This window comes from Zootoca vivipara, chromosome 2 (genome assembly GCF_963506605.1).
Source record: "Zootoca vivipara chromosome 2, rZooViv1.1, whole genome shotgun sequence".
Taxonomy (NCBI): domain Eukaryota; kingdom Metazoa; phylum Chordata; class Lepidosauria; order Squamata; family Lacertidae; genus Zootoca; species Zootoca vivipara.
The window spans coordinates 8,879,263-8,895,417 of record NC_083277.1 but is presented as its reverse complement, the minus strand read 5'-3'; the positions used below and the strand labels follow the sequence as shown (position 1 = coordinate 8,895,417).

The 16,155-nt window shown below is 44.7% G+C and overlaps 2 protein-coding genes across 2 annotated transcripts in view; both read right to left on the bottom strand.

Moving 5' to 3' along the window:
* Window positions 1-16,155, bottom strand: part of LOC132591152 (zinc finger protein RFP-like) — a 76,225-nt gene that overhangs the window by 24,136 nt on the left and 35,934 nt on the right. The gene's annotated exons all lie outside the window — the stretch shown is intronic.
* On the bottom strand, window positions 1,421-15,193 carry LOC118081378 (zinc finger protein RFP-like). Its single transcript, XM_060270769.1, has 8 exons — window positions 14,721-15,193; window positions 11,983-12,078; window positions 10,567-10,797; window positions 9,389-9,411; window positions 8,269-8,387; window positions 5,734-5,766; window positions 4,569-4,598; window positions 1,421-4,061 (listed from the first exon to the last, which is right to left on the bottom strand). The coding sequence occupies exons 1-8, from the start codon at window positions 15,144-15,146 to the stop codon at window positions 3,535-3,537; spliced, it is 1,485 nt and encodes a 494-aa protein (XP_060126752.1). The 5' UTR covers window positions 15,147-15,193; the 3' UTR covers window positions 1,421-3,534.

Sequence of the window (16,155 nt, the reverse complement as noted above, 5' to 3'; positions counted from 1 at the left end):
CTGGGGAACCGGGTTCGAGTCTCCACTCCTCCAAATGCAGCTGCTGGGTGACCTTGGGCTAGTCACATTTATCTGAAGTTTCTCAGCCCCACTCACCTCACAGAGTGTTTGTTGTGGGGAAGGAAGGGAAAGGAGAATGTTAGCCGCTTTGAGACTCCTTCGGGTAGTGATAAAGTGGGATATCAAATAAAAAAAAACCCCTCTTCACTCTTCCTTCTTGCGCAAGAGGGTCCCTTCAGATGGCAAGAGAACAATTAATAAAACGGAATGATGTGCAAATGGTGCTGTATAAGCCCACCCCCAATGCACTTTTTCTGCGATGACCTTGCCGGAAAAAAGCACCACTGTGTAAGCTTGCAAGTTAATTAGGACAAATGCTGCATTAAAAAGCCAGTGTGGTACAGTGGTTGGAGTGCAGGACTAGGACCTGGGAGACTAGGTGTCGAATCCCCACTCAGTCAGGAAGCTCACAGGGTAGCCTTGGGCCTGTCACTCACTCTCAGCCTAACCTACCTCACAGGGTTGTTGTTGCGAGGACCTCCTTAGAGAAAAGGCGAGATATCAATGTATTGTAGCAGATGGCTCTAGTACTCTTATTATAGAGAAACCTGGGGCAGAGCCCCTGAACAGCCGGGACAAAAACAAATCAAAACAATGTTTATTTAAGAAATACAGCATATCAGGCACACACAACTTGCAGACGAGACGATAATCATCAACACTGAAACCACTAGCTAGCACTGCCTTCGGTTGTTCCCAGCCAGAGACGACAGGGTATTGGATCTTTTGAGTGTAATTTACCACTCGAGTCAGAAAGCAGAGACGGTCTGTGTGCATTGCATGCGTTTCACAGACAAAATCCCGCCATAGAAGAGCGAGACGAAGAATCCCAAACGTTCCCGAAACACCATCGCTTAAGGTCCATAAATACAGGATGGGAGACACCTGGCTTGAGAGCAGTACATGTGAAAAGAATCTAGGAGTCTTGGTAGACCACAGACTTGACATGAGTCAGCAGTGTGATGCAGCAGCTTAAAAAGCCAATGCAATTCTGGGCTGCATCAATAGGAGTATAGCATCTAGATCTAGGGAAGTAATAGTACCACTGTATTCTGCTCTGGTCAGACCTCAGCTGGAGTACTGTGTCCAGTTCTGGGCACCACAGTTCAAGGAGGATACTGACAAGCTGGAATGTGTCCAGAAGAGGGCAACCAAAATGGTCAAAGGCCTGGAAACGATGCCTTATGAGGAATGGCTTTGGGAGCTGGGTATGTTTAGCCTGGAGAAGAGAAGGTTAAGGGGTGATATGATAGCCATGTTCAAATATATGAAAGGATGTCATATGGAGGAGGGAGAAAGATTGTTTTCTGCTGCTCCAGAGAAGCAGACACGGAGCAATGGATTCAAAGTTCAAGAAAGAAGATTCCACCTAAGCATTAGGAAGAACTTTCTGACAGTAAGAGCTGTTCGGCAGTGGAATTTGCTGCCAAGGGGTGTGGTGGAGTCTCCTTCTTTAGAGGTCTTTAAGCGGAGGCTTGACAGCCATCTGTCAGGAATGCTTTGATGGTGTTTCCTGCTTGGCAGGAATCTCAGTGAAAGCATCCGTGGCAGGTGGCCATGTGGCATCAAAGCCCCCATGGCATTTAGTCAATCCTGAGAGAATCCCTCCCCTCCCATGAATTCAATGGCTTAATTAACCATGCAGATTTGGAGGAACATCAAGCATATATTTTTCGTTCTGGGGGCGACGAAGTGGGATTAATAATAAAGGTAAGGATTGAGGGCACTAGGAGAAGGGGACGACAGAGGACAAGATGGTTGGACAGTGTTCTCGAAGCTACGAACATGAGTTTGACCAAACTGCAGGAGGCAGTGCAAGACAGGAGTGCCTGGCGTGCTATGGTCCATGGGGTCACGAAGAGTCGGACACGACTAAACGACTAAACAACAACAAACAACAACAAGGAAGATCAGCTGGACAACAGGTGTGTGGCAGCTCTCGTGCCATTGTTCTGCCTGGATTCGACCCGCCGGAAATCGAACAGAAAATGACTTAAGGCTTGAAGAAGCAATGGCTGATCCCTTCCCTCAAACCAATGGCCTCCTTTTGTAAACAGAACTTCACGGCCTCAGAACGGAATCTCTTGGTGCAAACTAGATGGCATCGGTTTGGTTAAGAAGGCAATGCAATATAAAGCATTGTTATCAAAGCAAGAAAAGGAAAAGGTCCAGATTTTCTCTCCTGGAGAGAAGCATTCATGGATATCCATTAAACATGGGCATCAAGGGACTTTACAGGGACCAGCTGCTAAAATAAAATAAAACACAGACACACACTCGACCAAAAGATGCAGAAAATCTATAGAGGTATTCATGCATTGCACATAAATATATTTTAGATGCCAGAAAATGGTTCCTGGTGGAGTGACTGCAGCATCCCCTATGAGCCAGACAGAGTTCATAGTCCAATGTACGTGAGCAGATTCAATAGGGTGTAAACTAAGGAAGGATAAAGAAATAATTACTTGCCTGGGGTAAATAGACAGAGAAGCTTTTGTAAAATTAGAAGAGATATCCCCCCAAACCCCACAATCTAGGCCATTGGTACTGCGTGGCTAACACAGGTCTGCTTGGACAGGTTATTCTTTCTCCCTCTGATGAGGACTAGTAACTTTTGCAGACAAGTTGTAAAGGCTGGAGTTCTTTGGCAAATTCAGGGGCGTGATGGAATGGGCAAGACTGCAAACGAAATTTCCAGAGTTGCATAGCCACAGCTTAAGAAATGATGGGTACCTGAATGGCACTCTTGACGATTTAACACATACCAAGTCTGTCAAGGCATACATAAGTGCACAAGCACTTTCTTTTACATTTTCTTCCTATCTAAGGTTTCCAGAGCAAGGAGCTATCCTGCCTGACGTGGGTGAAGGGGTTCATTTTTTAGTCCTCTGTTAATCCAATGATGCATGCGTTTTCATAGCTGCATAGGGCATAGCTGCCAAGTTTTCCATTTTCTCGCGAGGAAGCCTATTCAGCATAAGGGGAAATCCCTTTTAAAAAGGGATAACTTGGCAGCTATGTGCATAGGGTATTGTGGGGAGAGGAAGGTTTCCTAGAATTGCAGAGTTGTGAGGGGTCCTGAGGGTCACCTAGTCCCACCCCCCGCAGTGCAGGAAACATTTGCCGAACGTGGGGCTCAAACCCACAACCCTGGGATTAAGTCTCATGCTCTGCCAAATCAGACATCTCAAAAGGAAAACAAGTTTGAAGGTGAGGAAATTTATTAGGACTCATAAAAGTGTAACTGTCTCTATAGGAAGTAAGCTGCAGAGGGAATTCTGGGGAAAGGGACATGCAAAGTAAGAGCAACCCATTTTGTTTTGTTATTTCTGCTGATTTTGACTGGAATGAATCCTCTCAAAGGTCCCCTTGAAAAACTGTCCAACGTGGTCTTGGCATGTAAATGTTTTTTATATCGGTCACTCTTGTCTGGAGATAAACTCTTGCTGGGCCTGAGAGGCAGATTTAGTCTCCTCAGGAGATACTGAGGTGGGCTTTCCTTCCCCGCAAACTTCCCTGCAGAGCAAAGAAAGGGAGGAGGGTCTCTCCAGAGAACGAGGCTCCTGAGAACGTGTAGAGTTCGGCTCCTGAGTCAGCGTCAGAAAAAGACACACGTCCCCCTTCATAGTCCAGAGTCACCCGGATCCTCCTGGGATCCTCACTCAGGGACAGAGGAGAGTCAGGGAAGGTCAAGGCCCAGTACTTGCCTGCAGACTTCCCCACAGCCCAGATCCCTCCCTCAGGGTTTAAGGAGAAGCTGCCCTTTCTCCTCACTGTCTTCCTGGCAACCCCTACATCCCACCCTTCCCCACTTTCCACATTGACTTCCCAGAAATGTCTGCCTGCTGTGAATCCCTCACTTCCCAACACACAGGACCAGTTGTTGAATCTCTCAAGATTATTGGGCAGGACTTGCTCTTTGTCTCCCCTTCTCACGCTTTTCTGATCCTCTGACAGGATGAGGATGGGATGGGCTGTGTCTGGATCCAGAGTCACATTTGCTTTTGGGAAGAAGATGGGGGGGGGGAGGAAGAGAGGTAGAATCAGCTGAGAGTCGGAAATAGACATATTGTAAAAAAAACTAAAACTAAAAAAAACACAAAAAACCCCGGATTCCCTTTCAAATCAATGGGATTTCTTTGCATCACATGCAAGACTCCTCCTTGCCGACTTTCATCAGAATAAACATCTCATCCATAGGTCTCAGGGTGGTTCACAGCATAAAAATACAACACAAAACCACATATAGCTGCCCCCTCATTTTCATGGGGGTCATGTTTTGGGCCCACAAAAGTAAAAATCACACTAAGCCTGTTTATTCCTGCTCTCCATCTCTCTCACCCACTTGGTCTCTCCTTGCCTCCCTCCCATCTTAGAAGTTTAGGGCTTGCTGCCAGGGAAGAGGAGGCAGGTGGCAGGGCTGTTTTACAAAGGACTGCTTTGTACGGGCTTCTCTTTTGGATTTACCATAAGACTAGTTCCCTGGGGGAAAGGGGGAATAAAATTACCTCTGTGAAGATTTCTGAATGACTGAACATCTGAGGAAGCAAAAAGACAGGCTTAACAGGCTACAATGCAATAACTAAAATATAATAAAAATTTTTTTACAAAACATCACCATAATATAGCACCTGTTGTTTCCTTATTTCAAGCAAGAGATTAAATCATAGAACAAATAATTGCAAAGACAACAACTGTATGCCTAAATTTTTTAAAAAAATCCTTCCAGTAGCACCTTATTGTTGTTTAGTCGTTTAGTCGTGCCCGACTCTTTGTGACCCCATGGACCAGAGCACGCCAGGCACTCCTGTCTTCCACTGCCTCCTGCAGTAGCACCTTAGAGACCAACTAAGTTTGTCATTGGTACGAACTTCCCTGTGCATGCACACTTCTTCAGATACACCAATACAGAAGTCACCAGACCCTTATATATAGTGAGAGGGTGGGGAGGGGTATTACTCGGCAGGGTGGTGGGAATGGGTGATTGACTGACTGATAGCTGTTGACGACTTAACAACTGCAATTGGTCTTACTGGGAAAAGCAAGGGGTGAGATGGCTAAAGATAGCTTTATCATGTATAATGAGATAAGAATCCAATGTCTTTATTCAAACCAGGTCTCTCCATGGTTTGAAGATTGGTAATAAGTTACAGCAACTTCTCTTTCCAGTCTATTTCTGAAATTCTTTTGTAATAAGACAGCTACCATACTAGAAAATGGCGGAATACAAAATGCAAGGGAGGTTCCCTATACATGAGAACTCAACAAGATGGACATTGGACTGACCCTGCAGGATTCTCCTTAAGGGCTTTTGGAAGATATTGTAAGGCTCTGAGGCTTTTTCCTACAATCAAGCAGTATATAAATTTTATGAAAGAAAGCAAAATCTATAAAATCGAGGGGGAAACCAGGATAATAGTCTATAGGCAGGAACAGAACTCAAGACTGGTGTGCAGGTTCTTTGCAGGGACAAGCTCTGCCCCCAATCCAAGCCTTCAAACCCCCTCCCAGTTCATTCATGGAACATTCAAAGAACCCAAACACCACTAGAGGACTGTTACCCAGAGTTACGCCATTGATGGGGGTCCCAAAGTCTGCAGACAGATGGTTAAACACCCATGAAATATCAATCCCCATCCCTCCTGTAAAGTTGTTCCTCCCCTGGAAATTTACCTTTCTGAATCTGTTTTCTGTGTAACAGAGCATCTGAGGAAGCAAAAAGATATAAAGTGTAAGGGCAACACTTCCATCAGAAATAAATCTCCATACAAAAGTAACACTTCATAAGGTGGCATCCTTAAATTCAAGTACAATTATTAAATATTAATTAAATTGTACAAAAAATAATTAAAAACTACAAAATCATAGGAAGACTCTATGAAAATAACTAAAGCTTTAAACAGCAGAATAAGAATATTCAGCATGAATCCTGATGGTCTCTGAACTTTGTCCCTGCAATTGGGCTCTACATTCTTGGACTGGAGGGGAGGCAGAGCAATAGGAATCCTGTAAAAGGATAAAAAGGGGAGATGGAGGCAGCCTTAACATCTTCCCACGTAAATGGGTGGGGGAAATTATTAAAGCCATAACTGTGAAACATAAAGAGAAGGGAAAGTTGCTGAGGAAGGCTTGCCAGAGCTCTCAGGCAAAAGGAAGTCCTTCCTCACAAACATTGTACACATCTTTAAAGTTGTTAACAAGCATAATTGTGCCCTTTGGGGCTCATGTGCTCTTGCTTCCACTCTCAATGTGGGAACTCTCAGGAGAACTTGATGCTTGAAGCCCTAGATATGGCAGCTGCAGGGGGACGTCTGAGGAGGAGACAGCTCAGGCCTTGGCTCCACTGCTGAGAAACAAGCCTGAGCAGGAGGCAGAGGGGGAACTGGGGGCTTCTTTTTTCTCTCTCTTTGAAATTCTTTTGTTTTGTTTCTTTTATAATGTATTTATTAAAGATTTTCTCAAACAACAAAACATACAAAAATACAAAACACACAAAGAAAATTACAAAACATAAAAAAGAAAAAACTAGAATACAAAAAGAATACAAAAAAGAAAAAATACAAAAATGCAAAAACAAAAATTCTAACTATAACCCTTATTTCCAATCTACTGACTTCCTCATTCCACCTCCTTCTGCGATTCTTTACAAACCCTCCGTAGTAAACTCTAAATCTTATATAAATTCTTATTATTACTTTAACTATACCTTAATTCTTTAATCTTTTATATCTTATATTCTATCTAAATCTTACTTCTTAATTAAATTGTCCTTAACTTCTATCAATACTTATTTCACACCATTGTATTATCTACAACCTCTATTTTATCTCCCTCACTTCCACTAATTCTAATCTATTATATGTTTATTCTTTAAATAAATTTTAAATTTCTTCCAATCTTCTTCCACGGCTACTTCGCTCCGATCCCGGAGTCTCCCGGTCAGCTCAGACAGTTCCATAAATTCTATCAGCTTCTTCTGCCATTCATCCACTGTTGGTAATTCTTCATTCTTCCAATTCTTTGCAAGTAGAATTCTTGCAGCTGTTGTGGCATACAAAAAGTAACATCCTTCCTAGGTACTTCATCTCCCGTTATCCCAAGTAAGAAGGCCTCTGGTTTTTTAAGAAAGGTGTTTTTCAACACTTTTTAAATTCATTATCAATCTTTTCCCAGAAGTCTCTCACTTGGGGGCACATCCAGCACATGTGGAAGAAGGTTCCTTCTTGCTTTTTACATTTCCAGCATTTATTATCTTGTTTATGATAGATCTTTGCTTGTTTTACCAGTGTCAGATACCATCTATACATCATTTTCATCAAATTATTTTTTAACACTGTACACACGGTAAATTTCATATTATGCTTCCATAACCTTTCCCAATCTTCCACCATGTTGTTATGTCCTACATTGTTTGCCCATTTAATCATAACACATTTTTGTTCATCTTTTGTATGCCATTCCAACAATAGATTATACATTTTTGACAAATTCTTACTTTTTGAATCTAGCAATTCCGTTTCCAATTTAGACTTTTTCATTTGAAAACCAACTTTTTTATCCATTTTATACATTTCATTAATTTGATGATATTGTAACCAATCATTTACCTTACTCTTCAACACCTCATAAGATTTTAACTTCATCTGGTGACCTTCCTCAATTAGAATATCACTATATTTCAACCATTGTGTTGACATATTCAATCTTTTCTGCGTCTTAGCTTCTGTCGGGGAAATTCACCTGGGTGTTTTTGTTTCTAACAAATTTTTATACCTAATCCATACATTATACAAGGATTTTTCGAATAATATGACTTTTAAAACCTTTATGGACCTTAACTTCATCATACCATAGATATGCATGCCATCCAAACGCATTATCATGTCCTTCCAAGCCAAGTATGTCATCATTGTCTAATGCAAACCATTCTCTTAACCAGCAAAAGGCTGCTGCTTCATAATATAACTTCAGATCTGGGGGCTTCTTAATGCCCTTTGACTCCATTCAGAGCAGGAGAACCCCCAAAAGGACAATCCCAAATTGTGTAGACGGGGAACGAAAAGGAATAGGAGGTTCCATAGAATTGTAAACAGAAGCACATGAGAGGAAAAAACCCTGACTTTGCTCTACACTCTGTTTCAGCCATGTTCGGTTCTGAAGAAGGAATAGAATTCCCTGTGTGAAATCCTGGCAGCCATTATTCATTACCCTGCAATTGTTTCATTGCATCTTCCACAAGGTGATTTAGATCACAGGATTCCAAGATCCTGTTCCTCAGTTCTGGAGGGAAAGCAAGTGGCTTCTCTGGACTCTCTCTTTTCTCATACCTGGTGAAAAGAAAAACAATGAATGGCCCCATTGTGGCACTGTCTCCCAAATTATTGCAGGAGATCTCAATAACATGAACAAAGTGAAAGTTTATTTCCCAACAGGTCATTTTCAGGATTCAGCTTCAACTCGTGACTCACATCCAGTACATCACCCACCTCCAAGCATTTCAACTTCCTGCCCTGACCATAGCTGCCAAGTTTACCCTTTTCTCGCGAGGAAGCCTATTCAGCATAAGGGAATTTCCCTTAAAAAAAGGGAGAACTTGGCAGCTATGGCCCTGACTGAGAAGGAATATTGGGATAAAACAGGGTGTCCACCACAGATTGGGGAGACCTCAGTCCAAAACCCCTGAGGACAGCTGTCAGTGGCTTCGTAAGGATGCTAAATAGCACAAGGGACAAGATGTAACCCCAAGTGACACCACTGTAGGGCTCCTTCCTGCCCCCCTCTCTCACCCAGGAAGGGCACAACTCCATGCCCAACTGGACTCTCCCATCAGAGGCAGGAAACAACCTGACTTTCACCTCCCTCTCCAGACCACCTTCTGCCTCTCAAACTGGAAACGCTTCCATGAAAAAGAACCCACCTAGTCTAGATCAACAGACTTTCCCTCCCTAAGAGCCTCAAAGGGGCTGAGTTACCAGAGTTGGGGGGCTTCTAGTTGGACGTGCAAATCTATTGGTACTTCCTAAGCTCTTCCCAAGCATCTTGGGGACTTTCTCTTCTAGATATTTGAAATTACCAAAAAGTCAATGAAGGGAAAGTGCAAGAGAAAGAAAAGAGAAAGAAAAGAGAGAGGAGTCAGTTGACCTTGATGCTTGGAGGGAGAATGGGGGGGCTACAAGTTCAAAAGAGGGGGCTCTACTTTTACCCGTGAGATGCTGCAGGGAGTGAGTCCTACAGTCTCTCCCCTGCAACCCCTGGAGGGCCATGTTTGAGGTTCTTGCACTCCAGTCTCATGGAGGGATGCTAATGGGAATGAGCCAGATCCACTTACCTCTGCAAGGTGCTTCTCACATCCTAAAGGGAAAAAGAGAAGGGAATTTACTGCACACCACAGGCCACACTAGGAAGGCCCCTCAGACCCTGGCCCTTGGATGTCAGTCTGCCTTGTACATGCCAAGGTTTTGGGTAAGGATGGTGGAATCAGCCATTTTTCGTTTCTCACAGCTTTTATTTTTCCAATCTGAAATTATTAATTATTCCAATATCAGGTTCTCCACATTTCCACATCATTTTGCCATTATTGTTTAAAATCCTTATGAAGGATTTTAAACCCGCATTTTTGGGAAATTTCATGATTGTGGGTTCAAGAGAAGATTCCACCTCATCTCTTGTCTTACATTATAATTTATTAACTTTAATCCAGTTTGCATTGTGCAATTCAGACATACATAAACCTACAGGATAATCCTGCCAGGGCACTATCCCAAATTGCCTCCCATAGAAGTCCCCAAATTTCAAATTCTATTTTCCATCGGGAAGTAAAAAAAAAAAGCACCTGCAGCATGAAACGCCTCCAAAGCGGTAATAAAACAATTCAGTGTTTCTTTCGGCTCCTCCAGACCTCTGCTTTTCCTGTGTTCAGAAAACACAAGTGGCTTTGTCCTGCCACTTTCCCTCAAGAAAAACCTTGCTCCAAAGCAAATATCAATGATGTTTGCTCTCATTCAGCAGTAAACAGTGGGTTTTTCTGGAGGAAAGGGGTGGGACAAGCAGCAGTCTGGATGAGTCCCTCAGTCTTGCTCTTTGGTCGCTGTGACTGAGCACCTTTTTGGGCTGATCTGGATCCATGGGGAAGGTGATCAAGCCAGAAATTGTGGAGGGAACTGGAAGAGAAGCTTGATCAAGGGATTGGCTCATGTTGGAAAGAGGCCTAAATGCATCCTTGGTGAAGCCCAGCACAGGGCAGGAAGGCAGCATTGCCCAGGAGGAAGGCATTTGGAGACGAAGCAGAAAATCACCTCCCGCTCCATCAAGAACACAGAAGAATCTCTAGTCCGCATTCAGGTGAGTTAAGCATCCCAGGTCTCTTGGGTCTTCATGTCCATTACAAACCTGACTAGAGGCTCTATCATCTGAGCCCCTGAACTCCTTGCATACATGTAAGGGGCACAGAAAGGATTGGAGGCAACCTTTTCATGTATCCTCTGGCTGTTCCTGCCACCTTTTTACCTGCAGGAGTTCACTTGCTGGCTGCTGACACTTTTCCTCCATCTCCGGGATGATCTTCTCAAGAGAGGAGAGTTTCCTGGAGAGTCTGGCCAGCTGCTCATCCCTTCTCCCTGCAATCTCCTTCTCCACCTCTTCCACATGAGTCAGCAGGCGCTTTTCTTCTTCTTCCAGGAACTGGCGCAGTTCTCTGAACTTCTCCACAGTCTTCAACCTCTCCGTTTCTGTTAATTTCTGCAGGAAAAGAGGAGGTCTGCGTGTGGAAGGAGCCATGGATGTTCCCTGCATGTTTTTGGGCATGGCATAACCAGAGTTCATGCCTGTTCAGAGAACACCCATGGACTTAAAACACCCCTCAGTTTAGACTGGGGCCATTTAGGTGTAGGAAGACCAACAGAAACAGAGGAGGATGAGAAAATGCAGTGTTTATCCCCATAGGTCCCTGAATTTCCTAAAGATGAACAATAGCGCACATTCAGAAAGACAACTCTTTAGTAATATTTATGGTAAATCAGGATTTGAATTGAACTGCTTCCACCCTCTCAGCTCACAATTCCTCAGACTTCTCCTTGACTGCTATTCACATAATAAATGACAATGGGAAATACATTGTTACCTCGAGTTACAATCGCCTCAGGTTACAAACGCTGCAGGTTACAAACTCCGCTAACCTGGAAGAGTTACCTCGAGTTGAGAACTTTGCCCCAGGATGAGAAAGGAAAGAACGGACCTCCAGAACGAATTAAGTTCGTAACTAAAGGTACCACTGTAAACTCAAATTAGCTGCCTTGGTCCAGTATACCTGAAAGAGTGTTTCCACTCCTATCGTTCTGCCCAGACACTAAGGTTCAGTGCCGAGAGCCTTCTGGCGGTTCCCTCACTGTGAGAAGCCAAGTTACAGGGAATCAGGCAGAGGGCCTTCTTGGTAGTGGCACCCACCCTGTGGAATGCCCTCCCACCGGATGTCAAAGAGAAAAACAACTACTAGACTTTTAGAAGACATCTGAAGGCAGCCCTGTTTAGGGAAGCTTTTAATGTTTAATAGATTATTGTATTTTATTATTCTGTTGGAAGCTGCCCAGAGTGGCTAATTTGCTATTGCTGAAAAAATATGGAGACCAAAACAGAGCAATCCTTTGAAATTCACACCTCTGAATTGTTCAAGGTTGACGCAGCCAGGTAATGTTCACAAAAAATGTATTTATGAGGCTAAAGTACATATAAAAATATTTATACAAGGAAGTAGCTACCCTAACAACTGATTCATTTTCAGCATAATAAATGAATAAACAAACAAACTGATATGGAAAAAGGAGAAATGGGGAGAAGCTGAAATGGGCAGATTTCCCCAACCCTCCTCAGTCCTGACTCCATTCTTCAAGTGCTTGTTCCCTGTCTACTAACAATAGTGACACTTACAAGGAGTTCTTTGCTTTCCTTGTCCAGGTTTGCTTGATAGGCCAGGATTTCCTCTCTCTCTTTCCTCAGAATCTTCTGGTGGTGACAGATGTCTCCCTAAAAAGAAAATGAAAAACTCAGGTTTGATTGAGACACACAGAGAGATGAATATTACACTGGCTTCTTGGGCTCCGTGGCCTTGCTATAATAGCAAAGCAGTTTACTGGAGGAAATAAGAGTCTAGAGGTTTTCAACCGTTTTGGGTCCATGACTACCTTGACCAACTACATTTTTTTCTCCAGCATCCCTGTGGGGCTCAGGATCCCAGTTTGGTCCCCCTTTGCTTGCAGAGCTGGCAGCCCCTCACCCTTTCTCAAACACCCTCCCCTACAGAGTGCTCTCTCAGCCTCCTCTCCTCTCCCTTATCCTTAGGAGTCCTCCTCTTGGTCTCTGAGCTGCCCCAAAGAGAAGTGCCTCCTCACGCTGCCCCACAGGAGCCTGGGACTTGTCTGTCCATTCCCAACACCAAGGGCCCCTTCACCAGTTTGTTTGTTTGTTTGCTTGCTTACTTGCGGCTGCCTCATGTCCTAGCAACCAACACACTCTGGCCAGCCCCAGGGGCACCATTCACCTGCAGAGATTGTACCCAGGGCTGCTGCAACAAACAGCTGCACAAGCCTTTGGGAAGCAGAAATGGGATCCAAGAAGGGAAGGAAGGAAAGAAAGAAAGAGGGACAGAGGCTAGTTTTGCCAGCAGCACCCCTGAGTGAGTATCATTCAAGGCACCCCAGATGCCACAGCACACTGGTTGAAAACCACAGCAGAACTGGGATGAGGAAGTTTTCTAGTGCAACTAACTAGACTGGAGAAGAGCAAAGGCAGCCATGTTTTCTCTTTTGTCTTCTCCAAGGAGGCTTCCAGACTGACTTCTCATCTTGAGGTCCCAGGGAGACGTGGGAAGAGGAGGAGGAGGAAGGGGTGAGGCAGGATCCAACCTGGGATGTATCAGTCTAACGTTAAAGAGATAGTGAGGTCAGCCCGAGAGGCTAGAGATACAGAAATAGAGCAGTGCTTCTCAAAGCTTCACCCATTCCAAGGCCCTCTTCTGCAAGCCTAGGGCTTTTCCACCCTTCCTCTTGACCCAGCTGCTTTGCCACTTAATTGGGTCAAATGGCAACTCAAGTTTTCTGCTACTTGTCATTTATTTTCTCTGCAGTAGCCAGAGCCCACCGTGTGCCAGGGGAGATTTAAGTGCTGCAGCTTCTTCCATTTCTGGGCCAAATAAGTTCTTGCTGCGGCCAGAATCCACCTAAGTAGCTCCTTCGGTCAGAAGATTGCTGTCTGGTCATCCCGCCAGTTCAAAAGGGGCAGCTTCATTTCATTAGCTTTACTATTTCGTGGCATTATTAGCATTGCATGGCACAGGAGCATTTTTAGACATAACTAGAATAAGTTTTAAAAATGCCTTTTAATCCCTTAATTTTTTTAAGCTTCTTCTGAAGCAGAATGAGAATCTTATCTGTTTTATATAATACCACAGGTCCAATTCTGAGTTGTCATGAACACCTTTGCCCGTATTATTTGCAGATGCTACTCTGAACCACTGAGTCCTTTTGCCATTTGGGATGGGAGGAGATCCTCAGCATCGCCCCATGGCTGAAACCTCATTGCACAGGCCCCACAGCACCCCAAGAATAAGTGTGCTCCCCACAGTAGGTGCTTCCACCCCCCCTCACCCCAAAATCTGATTCTGACATATAGTTTTTTTTTGGGGGGGGGTGTTTCTGCACCATCTGGTCAATTCCTGGCCTCCAGTCCCTCCCCCTGCAGCTGATCCTTTGCTACTCTCTGCTTTGCAGGGCATTGAAGAAACATCCTGCTAGCCTTAGTTGTGTATGTGCAATTTACATTTGTAGTGTTCTTAATAGGTGCAAAGCAACCTTGCTGGGGGATGCGGACAAGGTTAACCCCTTCTCTCCTGAGTCCCTACCACGGTCCCACTTCAAATATTTGAAGCTGCTGTGAGTATATTTCAAGGGAAGATCCCTTTGCCCCCCTGGCAGAGAGAAAGACTTCAACTTCCACCTCCCAGACCTCAGGCTTCCCCTTGGCAGCTTTTTATGTACAGTGGTACCTCTACTTACGAATAACTCCACTTACGAATTTTTCTACTTACGAATTTTTAGATAGGTTGCTTCGACTTACGATTTTTTTCTCCCAATGCATTCCTATGGGATTCGACTTACAATTTTTTTCTACTTACGAATGTGCGTTCGGAACGCATTAAATTTGTAGAGGTACCACTGTAATAGGTAAAGGTAAAGGGACCCCTGACCATTAGGTCCAGTCATGACCGACTCTGGGGTTGCGCACTCATCTCGCATTATTGGCCGAGGGAGCCGGCGTACAGCTTCCAGGTCATGTGGCCAGCATGACAAAGCCACTTCTAGCGAACCAGAGCAGCACACAGAAACGCCGTTTACCTTCCCACTGTAGCGATCCCTATTTATCTACTTGCATTTTGACCTGCTTTCGAACTACTAGGTTGGCAGGAGCTGGGACCAAGCAACGGGAGCTCACCCCGTCACAGGGATTCGAACCGCCGACCTTCTGATCAGCAAGCCCTAGGCTCAGTGATTTAACCCTCAGCACCACCTGCATCCGCTTTTATGTAATAAGCACCCACCAATTCATGCCATGCCTACTTCAGACCCGAATCCACAGCTATTTCTCCCCCTCAAGATCCAGGGATCTCCTACCTTGTATTCCTCAAAAGCCTCCTCCAGAGGAATCACCTCGTGATTTTCATGTTCCTTTGATCTGTCACACACCACGCAGATGGGGGCTTCGTGGACTTTGCAGAAGAGTTTCAGGAGCTCCTGGTGCTTCACACAGACTTTTCCTTTCCCTCCTTCCTGCTTTCCCTCTTGAAGGCTGAGATTCTTGGCTATTTCTACCACATTAGCCAATTGCCTGTTGGGGATGAGGCTCCTTCTCTGGACTCTTTCTCTGCACTGAGGGCAGGAAGCCTCTGCCTCCGATTCTCCCCAGCACTGGATCAAGCAGGATCGGCAGAAATTGTGCGCACACTCTGCGATGATCACTGGATCCTTAAAATATTCCAGGCAGATGGAGCAAGTGGCTTCATCGCAAAGATTCTGGACGGGACGCTCAGCAACAGCCATGGCTCCCTCGCCCCAAAGACCTGAGTTAAGTTTCACTTTCTCAATTTTTAGTCACTGGGCGTTTCCTTTCCAGGAAATGACTCAGAAACTCAGTGACCACGTGGTCCTTAAAAAAAAAAAGTATGTCCCCAGATCTTTGCAGTTGCTGAATGTTTTATTCTTCATTGCTTCCCATGCTTTTGATTACACATACAAGCACACAGGTAATTAGTAAGTTGTGGTATTCATACTGTAATATTTTCATTCATACGCTTCCTTGGCTTTTTTGAATTGGAGAACATCTGCTGCTGCCCTAAATGGACGGGAGTTTTGATTTAGCAAACGGGACTTGATTCCCTCAGGATAATTCCTTCATTGCACATTTATTCTAAAACCAATTGAAACTATCCTGGTTTAATGAGCACCACAAAATTGATGAACTTGTTCCAGTGAGGCTAGCTTTTCCAAGTCCAAGTCTGGCGGTCATTTCCACCCCCACCCCTCCCCTTTCCCAGGGGGTAGTACCGCCCACTCTGGGAAGCACCGCTTGAAACACGCCCAGGAGCACCTTAAATTTAGCGCAGAAACAACCCGGCAGACAATGCAGCTGTTTGAGGGGTTCTAGGAGTACCAGCGTGTTAAGGAACGGAGGGGGGTGGCATTGGCACATAAGCCAGAGCCCAGGTCCTTCCGTCTCCCTCTCAGACACAGGCACACGCGGGCGTGAGACCTTGAGTTCGTGTGTGTGTGTGTCCCTTTTCCTCTTCAATGCCGCACCAAGCAGCACACAAACCTCAAGAATAAAGTGCTACCCTTGCCCACTGCTTAAACCCGCCAAGCCTAGGTGGGTAGACCGGACAACTGAACTCTATATTTGCATACTGGTGCGCCTCAGCCAATCAGGACGGTATTCTTGATTTCAGCAAGGCCTTTGACAAAGTGCCCCATGATATTCTTGTAAAGAAGCTGATAAAATGTGGGCTAGACAATGCTACCATTCAGTGGATTTGTAAGTGGCTTACTGACCGAA